Source organism: Perissodus microlepis, chromosome 13 (genome assembly GCF_051167445.1).
Source record: "Perissodus microlepis isolate ML-2025 ecotype Zambia chromosome 13, ASM5116744v1, whole genome shotgun sequence".
NCBI lineage: Eukaryota > Metazoa > Chordata > Actinopteri > Cichliformes > Cichlidae > Perissodus > Perissodus microlepis.
Window position 1 is genome coordinate 18,736,368 of NC_140473.1, and position 24,268 is coordinate 18,760,635.

Here is a 24,268-nt window from a genome sequence, read left to right on the forward strand (position 1 = left end):
ACTCTGTCCAGGTCTACATACCACAACTCTAAACAGTTTCCCTGTGAGTTATAGCCGTTTACTAAAAGCCATTGCCTTTGTTATTCATATAGTATATGGTGGGATGTTAGTCAAGTATACTACTGCAGAGAATGTTTGTGTTGGGCGCCTTTTAGTTCTCGAGCTATTGCCTAATTTGAATTTTCATGTACAAGAGGTAAATCTCCCACAAATGAAACATTTGTATAATGTATATTTTGGGAAAAGGTAATGGCGCTAATGCACTTTCATTCCCCGTCTGTGCAAGATTGACTTCTTTTTTCCTGCTGTGCATAAAACAGAGAAAGCGCCCCGGCAGTTAAATGGAAATGGTCAGTTTTCACTCTTTATTGTATCGAAAGAATTGCTCTGTGTGCTCTTTTCTTTTCTTTTTTGTCATGTTATACAGTCATCGGAAATAACAGACAAAGAGAAAAGCCAGTGATTTAAATTTTATTTAACAAACAGAACATAATTAGCGAATTCAGAAACCACAAAGTAGCCCAGAAAACCAAAATAAAGAGCCAATTTTCTTGTCCAAAAATACACGTACTGCCTCATTCGGATTAGTTTGGTCACGTTTGGGGGGAAAAAAAGAAGCTCTCAGAATCAACAGAACTACTCACAGGCCACAACACAGTTTAAATACGCTCAATTAGGAGAAATATAATTTACCAAAAGGTAAAGCTAAACAATTCCAACTTTACATTTGATTTTCTCTTATTTGGCCTTTTGGGAAACTGATGAATAGATTGATACCACTCTCTTATTTGTCTGGAGATGCAGCTCACCCGACTCTGTAGAAAGGCAACAAGTACCTCCAAAAATATCACACGGCTGAAATCAAAGTGTACAAATTACACCATTCACCACTATTATTTGGCAGGGACGAGTTGGCAGGCAAACAGTGAAGCCTTCGGGGTGTTTGTTCAGGTAGGCCACGGTTTGACGTGGTGTGGCAAACTTGTAAGCAAACAGTTGCTTATTTAAATATCCATCAGTCGTGAAGTAGCATTATCATCTGGTTCTCAGTTTCTCTAATTTTTAGAGAAAGTAATATTTGATTTTCTAGCTCCATGAAGAGCAACAGACTGAGATGACATCCCCAAAAGTTGAATGTTTCTCTCTGAAATCCTGGAAATGCTCAAGTGAAATACAAATACCTCAAATTTGTAGTTAAATAGAGTGCTTGACTTAATGTACGTACCATGCAACCACTGGAGAGCGGTACGGATCATCTCATCTGAATCTTCACCGCAAAATGAATAAGCATTTCCCAAAATGTCAAACTATTTCTTTCAGTGAAAATCAGCTGACACAGCCGCAGGGGCCTTTCAGGGAAATAAAAGTTTCCTTTTGTCTTTGTCTGCTAACCATAAAATAAACAATGTTCCAAACAACTTTTTGGACACTACACCCACACATACGAAAGAAACAGTGATAATTTCTTATTGTAGCACTGAAAAATAAATAAACCTCATAATGTACAGTTAATATTACACTCATCAATACCGTTTCATCCATTTCAAATGTTCAGCAATGCTGGATTTCTGCTAGGTAATATTTGGTCAGGAAGGAAAACGAACCCAGGTAGAAATCTACACGGTGAGCATCTCTCAACGCTCACAACTAATTTCCAGTATTGTACACTGTAGTGACACAAACATTTCATTAGTAGCAGTGAATGAAAAGCACACACTGATATTAAGCACATTGATGCGTTTGCTTCCAATCTTTTCGTGCTTCCACCTGTCGCTCCAAGACAAAAAAGGACCTCGGCATCCCTCTAGGTTTTCACAGTGAGGAGCCTAACTTTGTCCAAGCTTCTCTTTATTAAAAGGCACACTAGAAAACTTAGCTGTCCTTCAAATGATCCACACAGTAACTGCCAATTTTTCCCCATAAGACGACAAGCTCGAAAAGAAATCAGCACTTACTACTTTAAAGATGAGCAATGTTTCAGCGAGGCCAGAGTAACACCTGAACATATCTTGTGTTTCTTAACATTTCAAAGCAGTACATAATGCAAGAGATTAGTCAAGTGAAAGTGTCCTTGGAGTTTGCTTTTACCGATGGAGAGCAGCACTCAGAAACTGATATGCAAATGACATTTTTTACGCAAATGTCCCACAATAACAAGCTACATCCTTGCCGCTGATGACAAACTTGCGATTTGTTTTAAATTTCCAATCCGCTCAAGGACACATAAATATGCCATAACTGAAAGCAATTATTCACGTTCAGATTCGATACATGAAAGAGACGGGCGTAACCTGAAGTAAGAGGAGCCATCTGTAACTTGTGTGGGATTTCGTATTCCCTGATTCTTTCAGGGATGAAGAGGTTGATTCATCATCTTCATGTGCTCTTTCAGCATTTTAAAATGCTTCCCTGCCCACCACTGTTTATTTGGATGACGTTTGTGCAATTATAGCATCCAGCAGGCTTTAGCAACCAGCCAGAGATGGTGTGAACGGCTGCCAAGAAGCAGGACATGCAATCCACGCAAGTCCCTCATTTTACAGGCTTTCTAAAGTTGTATCTGGTACGTCTGCGTGAACATTTTCTTTACCCTGACATGCAGCAAAGACGCTTCTTTCTTCCCTGTCTCCATCCCAAACGTACAACATCCTCTCGCCTCCTTCCTCCTCCTCACTGATTTACATGCTCATTCACCGCCAGCGTGACCTTCTGCGGTGACAACATTCACACTTTTTTACCCTTTGCGCAATCTTGCTTTGCCTGACATTCACAGAAGCACAGCAGGTGCTGAGATATTCAGCAGAACACTTCATTTATAACCCAACAGAGCTCCCTTTCAGGCTTTTCTTCAGCCTGTAGGGTCAGACATTTCTTTGTGTTTTATTGCTAGAGAAGCACTTTCACCACAAACACACCACACTCGCCGCATTCTTTCTCTGTCTTTCTACTCATTCCTCACCGCGATCTGATCTTGCCATGAGCTTCTACTTAAAAAAACCCCCAAAAAAATCACTTTAACCAAGGCGGCCTGAAAAACTGCGATGGAGCAGCTGGTGAAACTACAGATTTATTTCTCCACTCCTCTGGACAATTTTAATTCTCATAAAACTAGCCAGCAGCGATGTTATCACCAGCAGACTGATGAGCTACTGTGGCAAAGTAGGACAGATGCCTCTTCAGATTACTTCTTCTCTTCAGTGGAAGTAGGTCAAGGTGTGTTGTTGTTGTTGTGCTGTTACTACACAAAAACGTGTCTCCGTTGATCACACTGTACGTTTGGATTGATCTCTGATGAATCTCAGTGGACCAACTGTTAGCTTGCCAAGGATGTGCATTAGACATGATATAATTAAAAAGCTTTAATGGTGGAGTTTAAAGTACCTGAGCCAGACTGCACACGCAAACGATCAAGGCTTGTGCCGTGTCTTTACAAAGTCTCACATGGCTTTGACAATGTGCCGAGCTGAACCTGACATCGCCTATCGAGCCTACGTGCTCCGGTAGGTCTTGATGATATCTTTGATTGTCCTCCTGCAAATGGGGCAGCACGCGTTGGCCATCTTCTTGAGTTTGAGACCACAGGCGTAGCAGAGACACATGTGCCCACAGGCGTAGAGGACCGTGTCCACTGCATTCTCATAGCAGATGGTGCATTCATCACTCCATGAGCTGGAACAGGATGGGAAGGTGGGGGACTCTGGATGGTTAGAGAATGGAGAGCTTGGGGTTGTACCTGGGGTGACAAAAGAAAGCCATTGGAGATATGTGAGTCTGAAGGTGAGGCAGAAAAACGGAAGAAACCTTCCAGGTAGTTCACCCAGACAGATTCAGCTCTGCTCAATCCGACGTACCCTACATCCAACGCATCTTTTATTTTACCTGTCAGCACTATTCCCCTATTTTTCCTGCTAATGAAGCTTCAGGACAACTTTATGCAAGAATAACTGAGTGCGCACTCCAATCATCACTCCTGTTTTGCTGTCATACTGCCGGCAGCTTGGGATGGTAGTGATGTCAAGGATCGCTGCTTCACATCACCAAGGTAAATATTTGCTTCATGCACTGACGTGCTTATCGTGACTTGACGTCTTGGTGCTGTTCAGTCAGCGTTTGCGTGCTGCTGGCTGTTTCACTGCACCTCTGCATTTTAATAAATGTAAATTTCATAAACATTTTTTTTTTTTTTTTATAAACACAATGGAAAAAACAAGGCATGTGGAAATACTTGAACTGGAGACCATGACCTGGCTTGTAAAGATGTCACGAGAAAAGCAAACTTCTCCGAAAAGATACGCAAAGAAAGAAAAGAAAAAAGAAAACGCTTGGACAAACCTGTTGAGGAGGAAAAAAGCGTGTGGTACTTGGAGTTGAGACTTGAATTGAGGTTGATATTCAAAGGAGTGTTGAGGTTGGACTCAGAGTTGCCACTGCAAAGCATTGTGGGTGTGTTTGGTGTACATGATGGAGAGCTGGGCACCGATGGGCCTCGCAGGTCTGGGTGCTGAGATGAGCCTGGGGATAGAGAGGAAACAATACCTTTACAGAAGTATTCAAAAGTGCCAAAGTTTCACATGCAAAGATTAAACATTTCACTTTTCAATCGTCCGCATCTTTGAGAGTCAGAGCTGATAATTAGCTAATGTAGGAGGTTTGAGGTCTTGTTACATCTCTGTCGCTATCTCAGCCTGTCATTCTCTCCCTTACACGTACGTCAAATATTCTCTATCACCAAGCAGATGACTTATGAGTCTACAGTGTGTGTGTGGGCGTGTGAGTGAGTCAGGAGCCTATGAGTTCATGTAATCTCCCCTCACCCCACTTTTCCTTCTTCCTTCACGAGCCCACAAGACCTCTGGGTAGGGTACAAAAAAACCCCCTTCTCTACAGACGCTCTCTTGTGCGTCCCGTGTGATGTGTCCCCATCCGCACCCCATAACTACAGGCTCTGGCGTCATACTGGCACTTCATCTCTCCTCACAGATGAGCGTACCGACCCCGATTTCACAGAAAGACAAAATCTGATCAAGTCTGCCTGGCAGTCATGTAGCATTGTTGTTTGCACATTGAAATACTGCTACACAGTTGGTTTGGTCACTTACTTGGCGCCACCATGCTTCCATGTGTCAAAGTATCTAATGTCAGTGGTTTTCATTCAATTCCACTATTTGCTTATCCAAATTTTCTTACAATACAATGTGGAGTGGAGAACAAGAAAAAAAAAAAAAAGAAGAACCACAGATGGTGGGAAAATGCAGGAAAAAAGCAAAACGCTGTAAATTGGGAAAACGTTAATAGGGTTTGTAAAATGTATACAGTTTGTTGCGTAACTGTAGCTACGTGCCCCGATTTGCTGCCCTGAACTCTGATGCCTTTTCCTTGGACCACTTGAACCGCTTGCAGTTCAGTTTCAGCCTATGTAAACAAGTCATAGTAGCTTTTTAATCATGCAACCACCAGTGTGTTTGTGTAAAAGAAAGAAAAAAAAAAAAATCAGTAGATGGAGCAAAGTCTGCATGAACACACTGCTTCTGGTTATCCGTGCTTAAACGTTCCCTAATTTATTTGCATTTAAGGTCAGCGCTGGGACTGATGATCGCAGCACTTTGCTGAGACACACTCTTGTCAGAGTCATCTGTTTATTTATTCCTAAAGTTATTATATATTTTAAAGTGAGAGGACGTATGCATACAGTAGCATTTAAACGGCACTCCATTACGCACTTATGTGGCAGGTCTGAGTTAATGTGTTGGTGAACTCCAATAAGGCCGAATGGATAACCTTCTTGTCTATTCATGTACCCTTCTATCTTCTCTTGTATTATGCATCCATGGCTGGCTGTGAGATCGTGAGTATGTGTGTCTTTGGCTGTGCTGGCAGTGCAGGAGACTTATTTGTGGTTGAGCATGTGTATAGTGGCTTTCAACACTTGTTTATTTACACATCAAGCAATTATGGATGAACATTAGCATTCCTCCACCAAACCCAAGTTTGATATTCGCTCTCCTTTTAGCCCTGTTTTACCCCCCACTTAACTCCTCCATTCATCCAGTACTGCATATTTTCTTTTAGCAACTAGCTTATGTGCTAGTACAGTGAACTCACTGCCATGCTAAACGTGTTTTCCTGGTGTCAGGTGTGAGGGAAACTCCTTTTTTAACTGTGTTTTTGTCCCCATAAATTTTGCTAAAGGTTGACTAAATATTATTCTTTTTTACCACCATACTCCAAAATCCAAACAATTATGAGTCGGCTCTAGTTACTGCAGTGCAGCCATGGGTTTTATATTAATGATGGATGTCATACCAGCATTTAAAAGAAAACAAACAAGCAAGACATAAGGAGGTGGAGGAGGAAAGGCAGCCAGATCATAAAACATACCCTGCTTTGTCTTCTATTTTACTCTAAATGGGACCATAATTTAGAAAATGAACATCATGTAGTATTAAAGAAGACCTGAATCTAGTGATTGAGACCACAGATTCACTGGAAAAGTATTTGATGAGATCATGAAATTAGTAGTAGGGTCATTTTCTCGTACTATCAGATTTCATTTGGGAACCAAAGAAGCGACCTTCTGCTGGCCATCTGAAAGATTGTTAGATTTTGATATTCTGTTTTGACAGCAAATAGAAAAATGCTGCAAAAGCACACACACAAAAAAAAAACAATAGAAGTGGAACATAACTCACCAAACAAAATAGGAATTCTTTTGGGGCGACAATAACGTGAAGCAACAGCTGCAGAAGTGACGAACTAGCAGTAAACGGCTAATAGCAACATGTATCTACAGGATTATATGAATAATGCACTTGCATCTACTTCTCCATCATAACACTGATGAACCGTTCGCTTCCTTTAAGTGTGTCTCAATGCAGTCCTTCACTTGCTTTGGTTTCTTTCACTTCTGCGGCTGTTCTATCACGTTAGCGTCTCCGTGTTTTGTGAGAGGACGTATGCATACAGTAGCATTTAAACGGCACTCCATTAAGCGCTTATGTGGCAGCTCTGAGTTAATGTGTTGGTGAACTTCTGGTGTGTTTTGCCCAGAGACAGTGCTCCTGACTGGACAGTTTTTTTGTGAACACTAGAGTCCATCTGGGACAAACATCTATATAACATTAAGTCACCTAAATCACCTTTTCTCTCAATTCTGACGCTCAGTTGGAATTTCAGCAGGTTATCTCGACCATGTCTATATGTCTGAATGCGTTTGGTTGCTGATGTGTGATTGGCTGATACACAAGCAGTTGAACAGGTGTACTTAACAAAGTGGCTGGTGACTGTACAGTCTATTCATAGCCAACGCATTAAGCTCCACAAGCAACACCAAGTGGCATGATACAAGCTGTCCTGTCCTACTGGTGAAGGATTTTGGAGCTGTCTGCAAGAATACCTGCAGAGTTTTCTTGCATCAACTACATTTTTTGATATTTTCATTGATCAAAATTAACATAAAAATGTAAGGCACAATTTTTAAAAGATGCCAGTTCAGCAGCTAATTCTGAGTAACTGCCAGGCATCTAAAACCGAGTGCTAAAAAATAAGTAGCATTAGAATACATTTTTTAATACTAATACTATTACTATAGATCACAACTTTATAACAAATGGTTCATTTAAACCCTAATTTAAGAAGAGGTTACTTGCTGTGGGGAGCACAACCACAAAAATGAACTGAAAGAAGCTGGAAGCTCTGTGGTCAGAGTTAGGTGATAATTCTCTGCCGAATCTTTCTTGAAAATATTAATAAATTACAGCTCATATATGTATTAATCACATTTACAACTGAAATTAGCATGTAATTACACGAGTAGACCCTTAGACCGACCCATGAAAAGATCAAATTGCTCTTTCTGAGATAACATGGACAAAATGACCACGTGAGAGCAACAGTCTCCCATCTGTTCCGCTTCACGGGCTTGACAACACCCAGCCACGACAAACTGTCACTTGCCTCACTGGCTAGATGTTTCCATGGCAACTCATGGCGTGCGGGATGCTGCGAGTGGGTGAGCAGAGACGTCACAAATGCACTCCCCACAGCTGGAGTGGGTAATGACTCGAAGAATGCTCATACCCCCAAAGAATCAGGACGGGGGGGAGAAAGAGGAAGAAAAAGGCAGAAGGAAAAGAGGAAGTACAGAGACGACTCGAGGACCAGTGTGACAGGAACTGGCTGTGGGTGGAAAACCCAGCATTGCAATTCTCCATGCAATTACATTTTAATAATGCATATGGAGGGCATCATGAGGAGCGATCACAGGCACCCTCCTGATACATAATGCTGACTGCTGGGAGCCCACGCAAGACAGAAATAACCTCTTCAGTTCCTGGTCTGACTGACTACATGAAAGGAGAGAGAGCAGAGAATCCACAGATGAATTATTATAGAAAAAAAACAACTAACCAACCAGAGTATTTTGACCCTCTTTTTCATCTCAAATGTTAGATTTTCTATGAAAAGATGTCTATCCTGTAATTCTGAGCTGTAAGAAAACTGTTGTCTAAAAAATTACTCCAGAAATTTATCAAGACTTAATCTGCGATGAAGATAAACAAATCACAAGCACTCACTTATGATTCCTGCCTGCTGTGATATTTTACCGATACAGGCAAGTAAACTATGTCCAAGCTCCAGCTGAGAAAAATTCAAAATCTAAAATCCTTAAAGTGCAGGAGACTTACCACTGAGGAAATCAAAATAAATATTTCAATCTTAACCTTGTTCTGCACAAAATGAGGGCAGATGCTGAATGTCAAATGACCTAGAAAAATAACCTTTTACTGACACAAGGGCCTTCAATTTTTCACCTACAGTAAACCCTGTTTTGAAACTCTCCCAAAGAGATTCAAATATGTGCAGAGTAGACTGATTACATGCTCTGAAGAGTTGAACAATCAAGTGATCTGTAGCTCTTGGACAGAGCCTGAAGGCAAATCAATTTCCTCAAAGCTCCCTGAAAAAAAATCTGTTTTTACTCAGTCATGATCACTACAGCATTTACATATAACCCATATCATTTCATTTCCAACCAAGAAATTATTTTGGAGAGCGCAATTATGTGTTCCTACTTTTTTCATTCTGAGTCCTGAACTGTGTACGCACACCCACACTTTTAGTTCAGAGTACCTTGAGGTAACGTCACGTTACCACTGTGTGAAATCTGCTGGAATCAAACCCAGCTGATACGAGGTCTGTTCATTCGACGGTACAAAGTTAACATTCACGGGCAAATCGTGGGGGTTGGATGTAAATTCCGAAAGCGATATATGAGTTGATAAAAAGGCAGAGAGCAGCCCCAGACAACAGAGGAGGGAGAAACTATTTCATGACTTGACTGAGTGGGAATTCAGCTTCCAAAGGTCATTCCACGATCACACACTCAGTTAAGAACGGAAAGTTACAACTGACACCCTGCAAAGATCTGTGAGCACATCTGATTTCCTTGAACGAAGTTTTAATTATTCAGAAGGAGGAAAAAGGAACAAAAATCTTGAAAAACTGAAATCTAATAAAAGACTGAAATCTAATTACCAAAAACTCATTTTCTAAAAGGGCTGTGGCTCGACAGTTAAACATGGCTTCAATGCAAGCAGCTCTTAGGTAAAAAAATCTTAGTGTTTTCTGAGGGAGTAATAACAGTGATGGAGTCCATTCTTGTGATAGCTTAGGTTTTTCCTGAATTTGTTCTAATCCAAATTTGATTTAAGAACATAAAAATATATTTTTAGGTATCACACACACACACACACACACACACACACACACACACACACACACACACACACAGAAAAGATAAAAACATGAAAAGATCAACTGAATGTACCTAAAATCCTGAGTTGTGTGATGGTGCCGTGCAGACCGAAGAACATCCAGAGAGGCCTGGAGTTATCGACGCACAGCTGCATCCCTGCACTGACGCCATTATGGCTCATCATAACCTCCCCCTCTGCGTTCACCACAAAGCCCAAGATATCGCCGCTGTGGAGTGGCATCGCTACGCGACGCACAGCCCAGAATTCCTTGCGGTCAACCAGGGACTCTGGGTTAGACGGCAGATCAATGGGCCTCAGGGTGGCGGGGTCGCAGGATGTCACGCCATAAGAAAGCGACCCGGGCCGCGAGACACCTGCTTTCACCTTCACAAATACAGTCTCTGAGCAGCGCATTGGTCGGCTGGTGAACACCAATGTCCTTTCATCACCGCGGTGATCCAGCCGAGCCACCGTGTGCTTATCCAGCACGGTCACGTGGATGCCGTGCACCGAGTGAAAGTGCAGATCATTGTCCAAATGGCTGGGCAGAAGCGAGCACTGCTGTGAGTTCTGTGAGTTTTGGGGCACATGGCAGGAGGAGGAGGAGCTCAGGGGCTGTAGCTGCTCCTCATCCTCATCATCTTCCTCCAGATGCATCTCTTGCTGCTGCAGGCTCAGGTCACACAGGCTGACGGAGAGGCGAGGGTCACCACTGCTTCGCTGAATGGCGGTCCGGTGGGCGGAAGCGAGAGAACGAGGACGCAGGCAATCCAGTGGGACCATCTCGCTGTCTGTGGAAAAAAGAAAAAGAAAAAAAAAAGAACACACACACACAGCGATGTTATGTAATCACTTATTTGTGGTGGGGTTTTTTTTTTTTTTTTTAACAGAGCACATTCAAATCTAAATTCATGCACACTGCCTTTATTTGTTCTCTAATAATTTTTATTAGCACTGTGGCTTTACAGCTGCAAAAAATGAATCAATTTACAGTCTTTGCAAGTGGAAAACAGAGTCAGGAGGGCTAAATGAAATTAATGTAGCCACTTAGTAATCTGCATATTTCCTTGTATAACACTATTTTGTTTTATATCCTCAGTCTATACACTGTTTATTCATCACACCTGCCACTCTAAACAAATGGTGGCTTCCGGCTTCTCTGTTTTATAACATATTCATTCTAAAGCTCTCTCTGCACTAAGGCTTCAAAAGTATGAACAAAATTTTTCAATGTTTATATGTTCCCGAAACATATCAGCACTTTAAGTGGGGGAAAGCTATAGCTGCAGGCCCAGTGGCTCCATCACAGTAGGACATAACAGCTTTATGTAACACTGAAGGAAAAAGAGGTCCTGTGTTTGAGGCCCTGTCTCGCTGTCTCTAGCTCAGGGTCCTGTGGTTTCTTTTGCTTGTTTCTTAGAGTCATGGTAAAAAGAAAGTACACCCTCTTTCAGTTCTGAGGTTTTATGTATCACAACATGATGAAAATACACTGGTCTTTCGCACATCTTAAAATTAAGTAAATGCAACCTCTGCTGAACCACATGACATGAGATTTGCACTGTGCCATTACTTATTCCACAGACACTGAGCCAACATGCAGACACAGCGTGTGAAAAACTACAGACATTTTTACTGCTTCAAGTAGGAATTAGGAGGGTAAGTAGGAGCCAGGTGCTGCTGATTAAATGCACTTGATTAACTGATCATCAGCAAGTGTGAGCACCTCTATAAAAGCAGAAGATTTAGCAGTTGGCTGCTCTAGTATATTCAGGTATATGTTAACACAATGCCAAGGATGAAAACTTATCTTAGAAAGTCAATTACTGCTGCCCATCAATCGTCCTAGGACATCCCAGCTAATTCTGCTAAAGGTCAGATTGTACAGTGCAACAAACCTAAAAGCTACGTCTTAGACCCTAAAGGCCTTAGTTAGCAAGTTACATGTTGAAGTTCATGACCTGTCCAACAGCTAAAGCTTGCCAAATTAGGCCATGCAACAGAACAATGATCTCAAGGACAGCAGCAATCTGCAACAGAATGGTTGAAAAACAAAAGCGATTTCCCAGTCAAAGTCTTGAATTCAACCCGAATGAAACTGTAGGTGGACCTTAAGAGAACTGCGCATAAAACAAATACCTGCAAACCTCAATGAACTGAAGCAACGTGAAGAAGACCGGGCCAAAATTTCTCCGCAATGATGTGAGAGACTAATAAGGTCATTCAGAAAACAATTATTTCAAGCTGTTACTGCTAAAAGTTGTACAAGCTACTGAATCACGGGGTGTATTTAATATTTCACACACTGCTTCTGCATTTGGGTTTAGTTTTTGTTAAATAAATGATGGAACAGTGGAAACTGCTGGGTGTCATTTTACACCTAAGGCTAGATTTAAATAATTTTAATAGCTGCTAAAGAAAGATGATTTTCTTAAACTATGTCCTGATATGTTAAAGCTTAGAACTGATAAAGGGTGCACTATTTTTTTTCTACCATAACTCCAAGTGTGCAAGTGAGACTTACCACAGCTCCAGTCTTCCAAGCCTTTAAATGCAAAGATTATATTTCCAAAAATTTACTGAAGCCAGTTTATATATAGTCTTTGTCAGAGAGTAAAACCATATGTATACATCCAAATAGCTACCACAAGTGTTTACAAAACAAACTGCCTCAGCACCAGCAACTTAATATACCTCTGTCTACTGGTGACATTTTCAGCTATGTGTCTGGATGCTAAAATCAGCTTTTCCCAATCGTTGAAAGGTAAAGGGACTCCTAAAAACGGCATTACATGTCTCTCCATGCTCTCCACCCCACCTCACAAATAGGCCTTCCTGTGCTAAATCTGCTCACTGTAAAATAGAAACCACACGGGAGCATCATTAAAAAAAAAAAGAAAACACAACGTGAGTGTGCTTTCCATGCACACAGTCACTGCAAACAGATCATCTGCATCATGGCACGCTTGGGGACACAGAGACATATTTAACACGGCCATCTAAAACAAGCTAAAATTAGGCTGATTGGACATCTGAGGAGAGCAAGCAGAGGGCAGGCTGAGAGATGAGTGACATGACGGCTCCAAGCCTCGATCTGCTTTGGGCTTTCCCTTTGAGAAGTGGATGAAGAAGGAGAGCGCAGCAGGGGACGACCTGACAAAAAAAAAATAGGGTAGGCACTTGAATGAAAGGGCAGACCTCAACATCTCTCCTTTATCAAACAAAGATGGCACATCTCCGGCTAGCCTCTGATAAAGTGCTTGACATTCATTACTACCTCAGCCAAGAGCGTGCACGATCAGGCACGAGAGTCTTATTATTAGCCGCCTTATCATCTTCAAGGCAAAGTTAGCCGACTTACAGGAGATAATTTCTATTCTTGCTATTAAAGCTTCCTGCGGTTCACAGTTTTGGTTTCTGAGATTGGCGCAGCACTCAAGCCAAGCTGTGAGGGGAATAGTTAGTAACATTCAAAGAAATTTCAAGGGATTGTGATAAAAAAGATATACAAAACATAAAAGAAGACCAAACAAAGAAAGACAAAGACGTGAGGCAACTAAATATTCATGACCTCTTCCTGGGTTTAGCCTGAAAAGAGTCTGGGAAAGAACTTTACTCATGAAACCTTTGACAAATTATGAAAATCTTTGGGTAATACATGGTGAAGCTTGAAACACCTAATACACCACATTTATCTTCTGTCTGATAAAATGTGCAAAACAATGTCTTTTTACCAAGTATCAAAATGGGGAAGTAAGGTGATTTAACTCTCTGTGAATGTAGCATGGTTGTTGGTGCCAGACGAGCTGGTCTGAGTATTTCAGAAACGGCAGATCTACTGGGATCTTCTCATAAAACCATCTCCAGGGTTTGCAGAGACTGTTCCAAAAAAGAGAAAATACCCAGTGAGCTCAGTCCTGATGGAGAAAATGCCTTGTTGATGCCAGAGGTCAGAAGAGAATGGCCAGAATGCTTGAAGCTGCTAGGAAGACGGGAAGGAAGATTGAGAAAATGTTGCCTGGACTGATGTGTCCCAGTTTCTGCTCTGAGGGTAAGAATTTGGCATGGACTATCCTTCCTTGAATGTGTGGGTGATTCTTGGCATGCTTTGGATCCCTTAGTACCAAATGAGCATCATTTCAAGTATTAGTGCTGACCATCTCCATCCCTTTATGGCCTGAGTGTACCCATTTTCTGAAGTCTGCTTCCAGCAGGATAACGAAGGATAACAAAGCTTAAATTATCTCAAACTGATTTCTTGAACATGACAATGAGTTCACTCAACTCAAATGGCCTCCATAGTCTCCAAGCCACCAAATAAAGCAGCTTTGCGATTGCGGCGATTCAGACCATGGATGTGCAGCAACTGTGTGATGCTATCATGTCAGCATAGAGCAAAATCTCTGAAAAAACTGTTTCCGGCACTTTGTAAATCTACGTCACAAACATTTAGGGCAGCAAAAGGGTTTCAACTCAGTACTAGCAAGGACCATGTTAAAAGTGTTAGCTAGAAGTATTGGATACAAATGAAAACTGTTCTAACAAAGCAAATTCATAAACCAGTGAGTTTCCACACACACACCTTTTTGTAACTATAAACCCTTTGGTTGATGAAGAACCAACTCTTCCTTACAATCTGCACTCTCATTAAAATGTCGCACACATACACACACACACAGTCTTCTGAATTATGTGAGAAAATTAAGCACGGTACCAACAGAAATTCATTGCAGCTTAGAGTAACAATTTTTTGAGTCGTAACAGCTGGCAGTGCTCCAGTGGTTTCTTTAATAACATGTCCTAAACATAATGGTAATTATGTTCTACTTCGAAGTTCATGTCCTTAAAGCTTTTGAATAGTCTGAATTCTGATTTTTTTCTGGGACAAAAAACAATACTGAAATGATTAAGTGCATGGCTGCAATTGGCCCAGTAGCATTAAGAGGCCTTTTAACAGCTCCAGCTTCTTGGTCCCAGGAGAAGGAAAAAAAAACACTATTTGAAAAGAGGAACACATACCAGACTGCAGGGTCAGCGGCTGACCGCTTTGACTCTGGCTCTTTATACCATCATTGTAGCTGTGAGAAAACATCAGTAATCAGTGTAGCTCAACTCCTGCTACACATTATGGGGACATTTCTTGGCTTTGAGAAAGCAAGAACACATCCATGCCAAAATATACACCTGTAGGAAAAAAAAAAAAAAAAAAAAAAAAGTAGTCCACAGATAGATAAACATCCCTCTGCCTCTTGCGTTGTTACACATTCAAACAAGTCCCAACATTCACAGGCATAAATGTCTTCACACCGCCTGGAAAAACCTGTTTCTGGAGACGATATTTCATGTGCAAGGATGGAGGCTGTAACTGAAACCGAAATCCTGTTTTACTGTAAACACAAGCCAGTTTAACAACAAACAAACAAACTGCAGACAGACAAACACACACACAGTCTAAACAAACAGTATGCTTTATATTAAGAGCTAACTGCATCTTGTGTAACTCACAAGTAATGCACGTATTGCAATAGAGCTGTTTTTTATGTACATTCTCTTTTTTGGGGAATGCTGTGCCTCTTTTAGTCATGGACACCTCTCAGTCAGACAGTGGCGTGGCACTATATAGACGAGGGAGATTTCTTCCTCTTCCTTGCGCCGGTAGAACAAGATTAAGAGGCATTTTAGTCTTTTTATGAAGCTGCAACCTCTATACAAGGTCAGCAGCACCGACTGTGTGCGTGTGCATATATGTGTGTGCGTTTGGGGATTTGCCTTAAGTATGCATGCATTGCAGAGCTATCCAGGACTCTGTCTGCAATGACTGAGTGAAGTCATCCGTCATAAGAGAGGTGTTTGGCGAGGGTTATGCGCCTGTCCCAAAAAGGAAAGGGATGGGCTTCCGCTTATCAAAGAAAGAAAAAAAAAAAAAAACCCAGACTGAGCTCACTAAGGAAAGTGTACGTGAAGCAAGAGGGTCTAAAAGGTATAACAGTGATACATGGTAGGACCCCATGTGCAACAAAAGCCACATATGTTGAGAGACCAAGTTAAGCAATTGGTTTTTAGAATTTATGATTGTGATAGTGAAAAGTAAAGGGCAAACACTGAAGGGAGAAATGGCAGCAGATGAAGACGCTGCTGAGCACTTCAAGGGCACAGTTTCCTCTAGGTCAGCCTTCTGAAACTGCCTGTAATGCAGTGCTTCTACACAGCCTTACTCATCTTAGGTAATTCCACATTGGACAACTGTCCACTGCTTGATGAGGTGTCTCAATCTGAAACACATTTCTCCAATTATTGATTCATCTCATTGTTTTGGTGAAAGTAATATCAAGCGAACATCTGTGCACACATCGACACACAGGAAAGAGAGCACGCTTTCACGTCTTCACCGGGTCATCTGAAAGTGATTAGCCTCCTCTCCAAAGGCTTCCCCCGGTACAGTCCAGCTTCCTGGATCCAAACCTGACAGGCTCCATTACAATTTCTATTTTGATTTCCTGAAAATCTGTTCGATTCCATCTGCACCGATTAAATCCCAGCTGAAGCATAATAGCCTGGCCAGCGGCATTTATTTTGGTTCAACAAATCAAATGAATTCCAAGCCCTGAGATCACCAGAAACAGAGCTCTCATAAATAAGTGGACTCTAATCCCAGTGTGTACACTCTGGCAGATGTTAGGTCAAAGGACAGCCCTTTAGTTTATATCAAGCCCCTTATTTAATTGCAGCTGACTGTCTGGCAGATTTAATTTACTTAGTTATAATCCAAGTAAAAACACTCAAAAGTGACTTAGAGAATACAGTGCTATAGGGAGCTGTACACTTCTGTCCTCCACTCACACCTCACCGGCCTGTAGGAGAGGATGTGTGATTAAAATACAAAACAAAAAGCTGAACATGCCATTCCTGGGTGTATGTGCAGCATTAACAAAATAACTACTTGGAGATGAATGGACACATTTATGCAATCACTTAACAGTGGCTTTAAAAGAGTGGAAATATAAGTGACCAAAAACTGTCATGAGAAATGGGAAGCGCTAATGGGCCATAATGTTGCGTAACACTCATGCACTGTGTGTCTTGGGGACGGTGAAACCAGCTTGTGTCTCTGTTCTGACTCCTGAATGCAGCTATAGAAGCTGAAAGGCTCTTCAAGGCCCCTCGGCAAGCACCCAATCACTTCACTATAATTATACCAAATACCAGCAACTGTTCAAACGCTTTCAGTGGTAGCTTTAGATTTATTTTTTTTTTCAGTCAGCATGCTAAAATAAACGAACAGTAAGGCAATTCTTCCTTTGAATTTGCAGATTCTGTTTGCTAGTCATTTATCAGGTCTTTCCTTGTGCTGATTGAAGCCACTGTACTATAAACTCCTTATTTACATAGCATCCAAAACATGCAGTCATATGAAAGAGAAAGTTTTCACAAGTACATACACCTCATGACTCAATAAGCCATAGAACAACATTTAGCTGCAATAAACTGAAGTAACGGTTTCCTTAAGGACTATCATTCTGTCACATCATTATAGAGGAATTATGGCCAACTCTTCTTCGCAACGTTGCTTCAGTTTGCTGGATTTGCGGCCATTACTTTATACACAGCGCTCTTAAGGTCCCACTACAGCATTTCATCTAACTACAGCATCTAGATGAGGTCATGTTTCTATGTTGTTGTTTTTTTAAAGAGAAGAGGCTTCCTCCTGTCTCAGCCATACTTATTCATATATTAGTCTTTTTCTGGTTGTACTTGCATGAACTTTAATATTTAACATGCTAACTGAGGCCTGTAGAGTCTGAGCTGAAGGTTTTAGATTTTTTGCAATTCCTCAGAGCATTGCACATGCTGACCTTTGGTGAATTTGCTTTGACTTTAACACACTGCAACAATCCTCTAAAGAGTGAACACACACTTGAATGCTCCAGACCGGCAACCTGTCAAAACGTTTGCTTTTACGGAGTTTGTCACACTTGCATTCAGTGAATCAAGTGTATTTGAACTGGCTGCTACTTGACCTCTTAATTTAGATAGAAGGAGTAAAGGTTGTCCTTTTGACACGACTGTGTCCAAGAGTCTTGTTTTCTCCAAACTGACGTTGTATCTCCACACTGTATCTCAAAAATGCTTTTTAAGTTAATAAATAGTTTTGCAAGGTTGGCTGCAAACATGCATGCAAATGGGAATTGTTTGGCAGCTATGAAATAAAAGGGTGACTCAAGTACAAAGATCTGTACTATCAAGTTACACTACAGCTATACTCTGAGACTGTTATGTAATGTATGTAATAATTTGTATTTCAAATACAGCAGTACAGAAAAATAATTTAAATATAGCATATTCTGCTATTTTTATGACCACAAATTTGATTTATTTTTTTATTTTTTTATTTTTTTTATTTTTTATTTTTTAAACTTAAAGGACGGATGGATTATGGATAGATTTATCACTTGCCCGAGAGCTAGCAGCCTCAGTATCAAACTGGTTATGACAATGTTAATGTACCAAAGACAATGTACCTAGTTAGGAATGAGTAAGGTTACCTCAGATCTTGCACAGGCCTCTCTAGCCTTGCATCGTTTTACCCAAAAAGGTATTAACATGGGCCTAAATGTCCTCTTGACCGGAACGTAAGTTTCAAGCTTCAGCAATTTCCATAACAGGAAAACTTGGGACGGCGTCCACAGCCTTGCGAAATCATAATGCAACTGTAATCAGGTTTAAATGTCCAGTCCCTTGAAAAAAGGATCACTTTTCGTGCGATTTGTTTAGGTTTTCATCACACAGACAGCAACTGCTGAAGAAAACAGAAAGAAAAGCGCGACAAGCTGAAGTATGATTCATGATTTCAGTCTAATTCTGCCAAAAGAATTCACCTCAAGGAACTTACCGAATGTTTATAATATGGAGACATTTAGCATTTCTTTTTGCTTTCCTCTCTCACTGTCTGCCTTTTGCCTTTGGCTGCAAACTGACTTTTGACAGATGACTTTGCATATTGTTATTATCATGCTGAATTTCAAGTTTATTGTTTTTGGAGGATTTGGCTGTAAGCAGCAGACCAGAAACCCAATGTATTAGCACAACATCCATTTGCAGTACTTCAGGGTAATAAGAACCCTCAGGCCTATCGCGTGTCTTCATCAATCAAAATTAACAAAGAGTTTAGTTCTGCTCCCTTATGAAGCCCCTTTGAAAAAGGTAGGACCACATCATGACTGGATACAGTATAAAAACTGAATTAAAAGTTTTACTTGTATGCTATTACAGCAACCACTTTGGGCATCATTTTATGATACTGAATCTTTTTTTAATCAGCCCCACTGACCCAATCCTGCGTGCACTTGTTTCCGACTGCACTTATCAGATCTGCCTCTATATTTATAACATATTAATCCACAAATCAAACCTTGTGAAAGGCCACATAATCTGTGTTGACAAGAGAAACAATAGGTGAGATCTGTAGCAAGTGAACATAAGCATGTGGCATACGGAGCGAGCACAGACAAAAATAGACACAAAGAAAGGAAAGTACAGCACAATCAGGTTTCGTCAAACATGTTTGTGCAGCACTGAGCTTTTCATCGTGTGCAGTTTATCTCTCTTGATAAAACAGGTATGAGTCAAAGGCAACTGCAAACTGTTTCGCTTTTATTTGAGTAACATGAAAGTAACACAATAACAAGAGTAAAGAATTGCTATGGACACATGATGAAATACTATAAATCTGTTCAGCGACAAATTTGAAATGGGACTAAGAGTCTCTGCGGCCCTTGGAGAAAATTTGATAAAGTGATCATTTAAAGAATCTGGGTTGCAGTCTCACAGGCAATTGCTCAATTATTTTGTCGATATTGTTTCATATAATCAAATTCTCAGTAATCTGTCCACCGTTTTAATAAGAAGAAGAGAGCTACCTCGATAGCCTTCCAGGGTTGATCCGTGGAAAACATGGAGATGTTTTGATAACACTCCATGTTTTCACAGCACTGCCAAAAATAACAGACACTACTATGTTTAGTGTCCTTAATGTTTACATTTACTGAATGTTTATCTTCTCCAAACTAACTGACACAGTGATGCTGTTGTAAACTTTAAGCTTAGGCCTCAATTACACAGATGTAGAGACTAGTCTGTGGCTCCCTTGCAACAAAAATGTGTATTCTCAGACTGATTGAAGAGTCGTTGTTCCAGCCTGCTGGCTGCCACTAGTTAAATTTGGTGACAAAGATGGTGCTGCACTAAGACATCCTGGTGATCGCTTTTGTCACTAGCGAATTGGTCGCTTGCAGTTTGCATGAAACTTGTCTGCAAACACTTGCCAACTAAAGTAACTAAAGTAAAAGTTGCTCCTTTGGAAAAGTGTAGGATTCAGCAACATGATACATTTTCTACTAAGGTGACATTTCTCTGAGCTGCAGATAAGCTGGCCTCTTCCATGCAAACTAAAGGCAACTGTGGCATTCTGCTAGGAAACAAAAACAATTGCAACAGGGTTTTTAATGCCACACTTTTTGGAACCACTTTCAGCTAGCAACTGTCACCAACATCCAGCAACCGCTTGTTAACCAGTTGGAGAATACACATTGTTCCTTAGTGACCAGTGTGCTAGGGGGTTGCTAACTGGTCTCTAGGCCTGCGTGACTAGAGGCAACCACTTGCCAATGATTTGAGGAATACACATTTTTCCATGGACCATGGTAGGGTCACCCTCCATTCTTTAGGCGTGTGTGAGTAAGAATTTAGCAGTCATCTATCATCTAAACCCTGTAAGCTAACTTGTCTAAGTTAGACTGTTCTGACAACTGTTTAGTGCTTGATGTTTCCATATTTGACTTGGCATATTTCAGTATGTGTGGTCCAATTCAGCCACAGCTTCACCAGCTCCAGCGGCAGCCAACAGCAGCAGCTGCACCCAGACAAGCTGGATGTGAAACCTCTTCCATCATTAAAATGGAAAAATATGATGATGAGAGCTGTGGAGTTTATTGCTTTGGACTTGAGGCCCGTCAGTGTTAATCTTCAATATTTCTCGAGTAGGGATAAATTATATGATTACAGGGAGGTGCATGCTTGTCAGCTCCGAGTCACTTTATTATAAAATAACTAGCTTAAAAATTGTTTAAACATACAGCCAATGCTAACTTTTTTGTGTTCTTTATGTTTATTAATATTAGCTCTTTTGGCAAATAGCCAGTTTGATGGCGCTGATTTAAAGGATAGTGATGTCTAATTTCTCATTTTATAGACTGAAACAATTAGGAATTAAAATAGTTGAAAGACGAATCATAATAAAGATAACCAACATTTAGACTCAAGCAGTAGCAGCAGCCATAAGGTAAATGAAGATTGCAGTTGTTGTCAGATTTGCACTCCAAACTAATCTGGACTGGCAGGAAAAAGAGAGTGCAAACTGGGTATCTTTTAATTATGGAGTAGGAGAGTGACTTGTGCTAATTTTAAGTGATCACAATTCCCAGTCCACAATAAAATAGTTCAGATCTCTGTATAATACACAGTCTAATGATCTACCAGGTGAAAACACAAGAAATGACTAAAGCAATACAGATTTATCCTTATTGTGGACAATTTAAAAAAAACATTCTCTCCACTGTTAAGTGAAGCTGACAAAGCCATGCATGGACACTTGCAACTACTACGGATATTCTATGCAGCACGCATTTAAAAAAAAATGAACCTTTCCTGTGTTTCATCGGGTGTAAATGTTAGGGACGTCCCTGAAGACACTAGTAAGCATGAAAAGCAAATAGCAGGAGTTTTCCCCACCATGAAGCTCTACAGTCTAATGCGTCGCAATGCCGTGTATGGAAATGATTGATGTCAACAGTTCCCTCTTAATCACCTGAGAGGTACGCAGCCTCTTGACAGTCTGGCAGTCATTTTGGATTCTTCTCTAATGACTAGAGGACAGGTTGCAGATGATGTTAGCTGATGCCGGCCTCACGGATCACTACCATTCTGTCAGTGATTAAGTGACTCATCTACCTCTAGTAAACAAACCCCCAGTAAAGCATCTTGCATCTATCAAAAGATGCCTTTGACTCTGTCGGCTTATCTATCTTGGAAAAAAATCCATCATACCTGTACAAAACCGAGGATGCTGTGTGGTCTCTTGGGATACGTCCCAAAAACAAACAGATTCTGCTAAGACTGCAGCTATATAGGTGTAAAGGGAGCATTCTGATCCCCCATTACATTTTTTACCACAAAACGGCGCACCATTTCCCTGTGTGTTTCTTTTCAGATATTTATGACCTGGTTTCTGTAGCTTGACAAGTTGCCTATAAGTTAGCAAGTAAGAAAAGAAAACTAACACTCTTTGATTTCACATTAGGGGGGGAGGAGGGGGGTATTAAAAAGGTTTACGTAAAGCCAGGCTTTTGGTTATACTGCTAGGGGAAACATAGTAAACAGAGACCTTTTTATGAAAACACAGCTGAGAAAACTGAGCTTTAAAATCAGTTATACTGCTTGGGACATATTATACACTTGAGGAAATCTTTTGTCAATCTTACTAAGGGCTAAAGTGGTAGTGTCGTGCATCCTCAACAGCACAGTCCGTTCTGTACAAAGCCCAAGCAATGCACTTTAGTCTTTATTGATAGCTGTGTGAGTAGGACAAGTGTGGTGATGTAACAGATCTTTCTTAAATTGCATGGGCAGCATTGTTGGTCTGGACAACCCCCGGGGCTCAGTTTGATTTCAGCAGATTAATTTAGGTTCCTCTCTTACGTAACGCCATCTCAGCTTTCAAGCAGTCTCACTGATCTCAGGATCACCTTTGGCTTCTTGCATGGGTGGCTAGCTACTGAACTGCACTCCCATGATAAGAGTGGAAACAGCACTGCACTGGAAAAGATCCTTGAACATCAGAATAAGACCTGAGAGCAGTTAAGCTGTTTGACAGCAGACCGCATTAAGAGGCAGCGCAAGTGAAACGGTGATGATGGATAGCAGCTTGGATGAATCCCTTAATATAGTATGTTTTGGTTGTAAAAGATCAAATGGACACAAAGGTATGAGAACGATGCAGAGCATGCGTTTGATGCGGATAAGCCACTGGCTAAAGAAAACAACAAAGTTTTGAGTGCGTCTCCTCAAGGGAGGTCGCAGCCACTGAATGAAAAACATCTACTGAAAAATGGCTCGGATAATTATAAAACTTCATCATGCGTTCAGAATAAATTCAGATTTTTAAGAAATATTCACCCTGGGAGGGACCACAGAAAGTATTTGTGCAGGAAAAGACAATCACCTTTTAACAGGGTAGTAATACTCAGGTGGCACTTTGCAGAAGTGACAGTTGTGATGCTGATGTGTGCAGGAACATTATTATGATTAATCCATTAAATATTAAAGACATGGATTCTTTTTACATAAAGGATGAGATCAGATCACAGCGAGCTCACTATGTGTGTCTCAAAGTGAATGGAGGGCAGTGTCTGCCGTGTCAGCTGAGGAATGAGGTAATAAGACAAGACTGGTTCGGCTTACAGGAATAGACATAAAATGTTACGAGAAGTGAAATCTGTTATCATACCATAGATTTTTCTTAAGCTGAAAGTGAAACAAAGAAGACATGTTTAAAAATGGACTAAAACAGACTTCTGATATGCTGAATACCAACTAAATACCAAAAGCTGGCATTTTTCCAAACGAATCAGCTCCGGTCTCTAATGCGGCCTTCGGTTTTTAAACATAAGTCTGTTTACAGTGCTTAGGAAATGCATTTGGGAGAAAATCTTGATGAAATCATCTGCGGCTCTCAGGGAGGTGCATGAAATCTGATAAATTGCTTCCAAAGATGTCACTTGAATCAGGAATTGGTTGGCTATGGAGACTCTCAGCTTATAATGTAAATTAAATCTCATGTTCGGGAAGAAATGAACATAACAGCCGTCATCAGTGCTGGAGATTAGCATCTTGAGGCCACATCAGGCACCTGCAGCGAAACCTCTGACTGAAATGTCTTGGAGTGAGTTGTTTGGCTGAGTAGAAACGATTTTGCAACGGTCCTAAATTTGAGTGGAGTGGAGTACTCCCTCTGTACTACAGTAGTCCTATGTAAACTTAGTGGTGAAGTCCTTTAACACTCCTGAAGCACATTATCTAATCAGTGATGCATATTATTATTATTATTATTATTATTAATATTATTATTATCATGAGTAAAGAATTGATCGCATCTTATTCTGCCTTTTTTTCTTTTTTTTAACTGTCCTGCACATTTATCTCAAAAGCCAAATCAAGGTCACCCAACCAAGCCATTCTCCACACTCCGTGGAGCCTATTCACAGCTCCTCGTACAATTTGTCTTCTGTTAAAAAAAACAAAAAAAAACAACAAAAAACTGCTGGCGATCTATAATTCCCACCTGGGCAGATTGTGTAAGCCCACAACAGGTGAAATTTGGCTCAGCTTTTAAGCATCATTAAGAATCAAAAAGCAGCCTTCTGTTAAAGGAAATTGCATGCCAGTTTGCAACACCAGAC

General features: G+C 40.8%; 1 protein-coding gene across 1 annotated transcript in view; it reads right to left on the reverse strand.

The window, feature by feature from the left end:
* Positions 1–457: 457 nt before the first annotated feature.
* LOC146375040 (E3 ubiquitin-protein ligase NEURL1-like) overlaps positions 458–24,268 on the reverse strand; it is a 34,269-nt gene continuing 10,458 nt past the window's right edge. The window contains exons 4-6 of the mRNA XM_084949558.1: positions 9,827–10,546; positions 4,333–4,512; positions 458–3,733 (exon numbers count right to left, since the gene is read on the reverse strand). Coding sequence (XP_084805684.1) covers positions 3,489–3,733; positions 4,333–4,512; positions 9,827–10,546 — 1,145 coding nt within the window. The 3' untranslated portion in view covers positions 458–3,488. The remainder of the gene's footprint in view (positions 3,734–4,332; positions 4,513–9,826; positions 10,547–24,268) is intronic.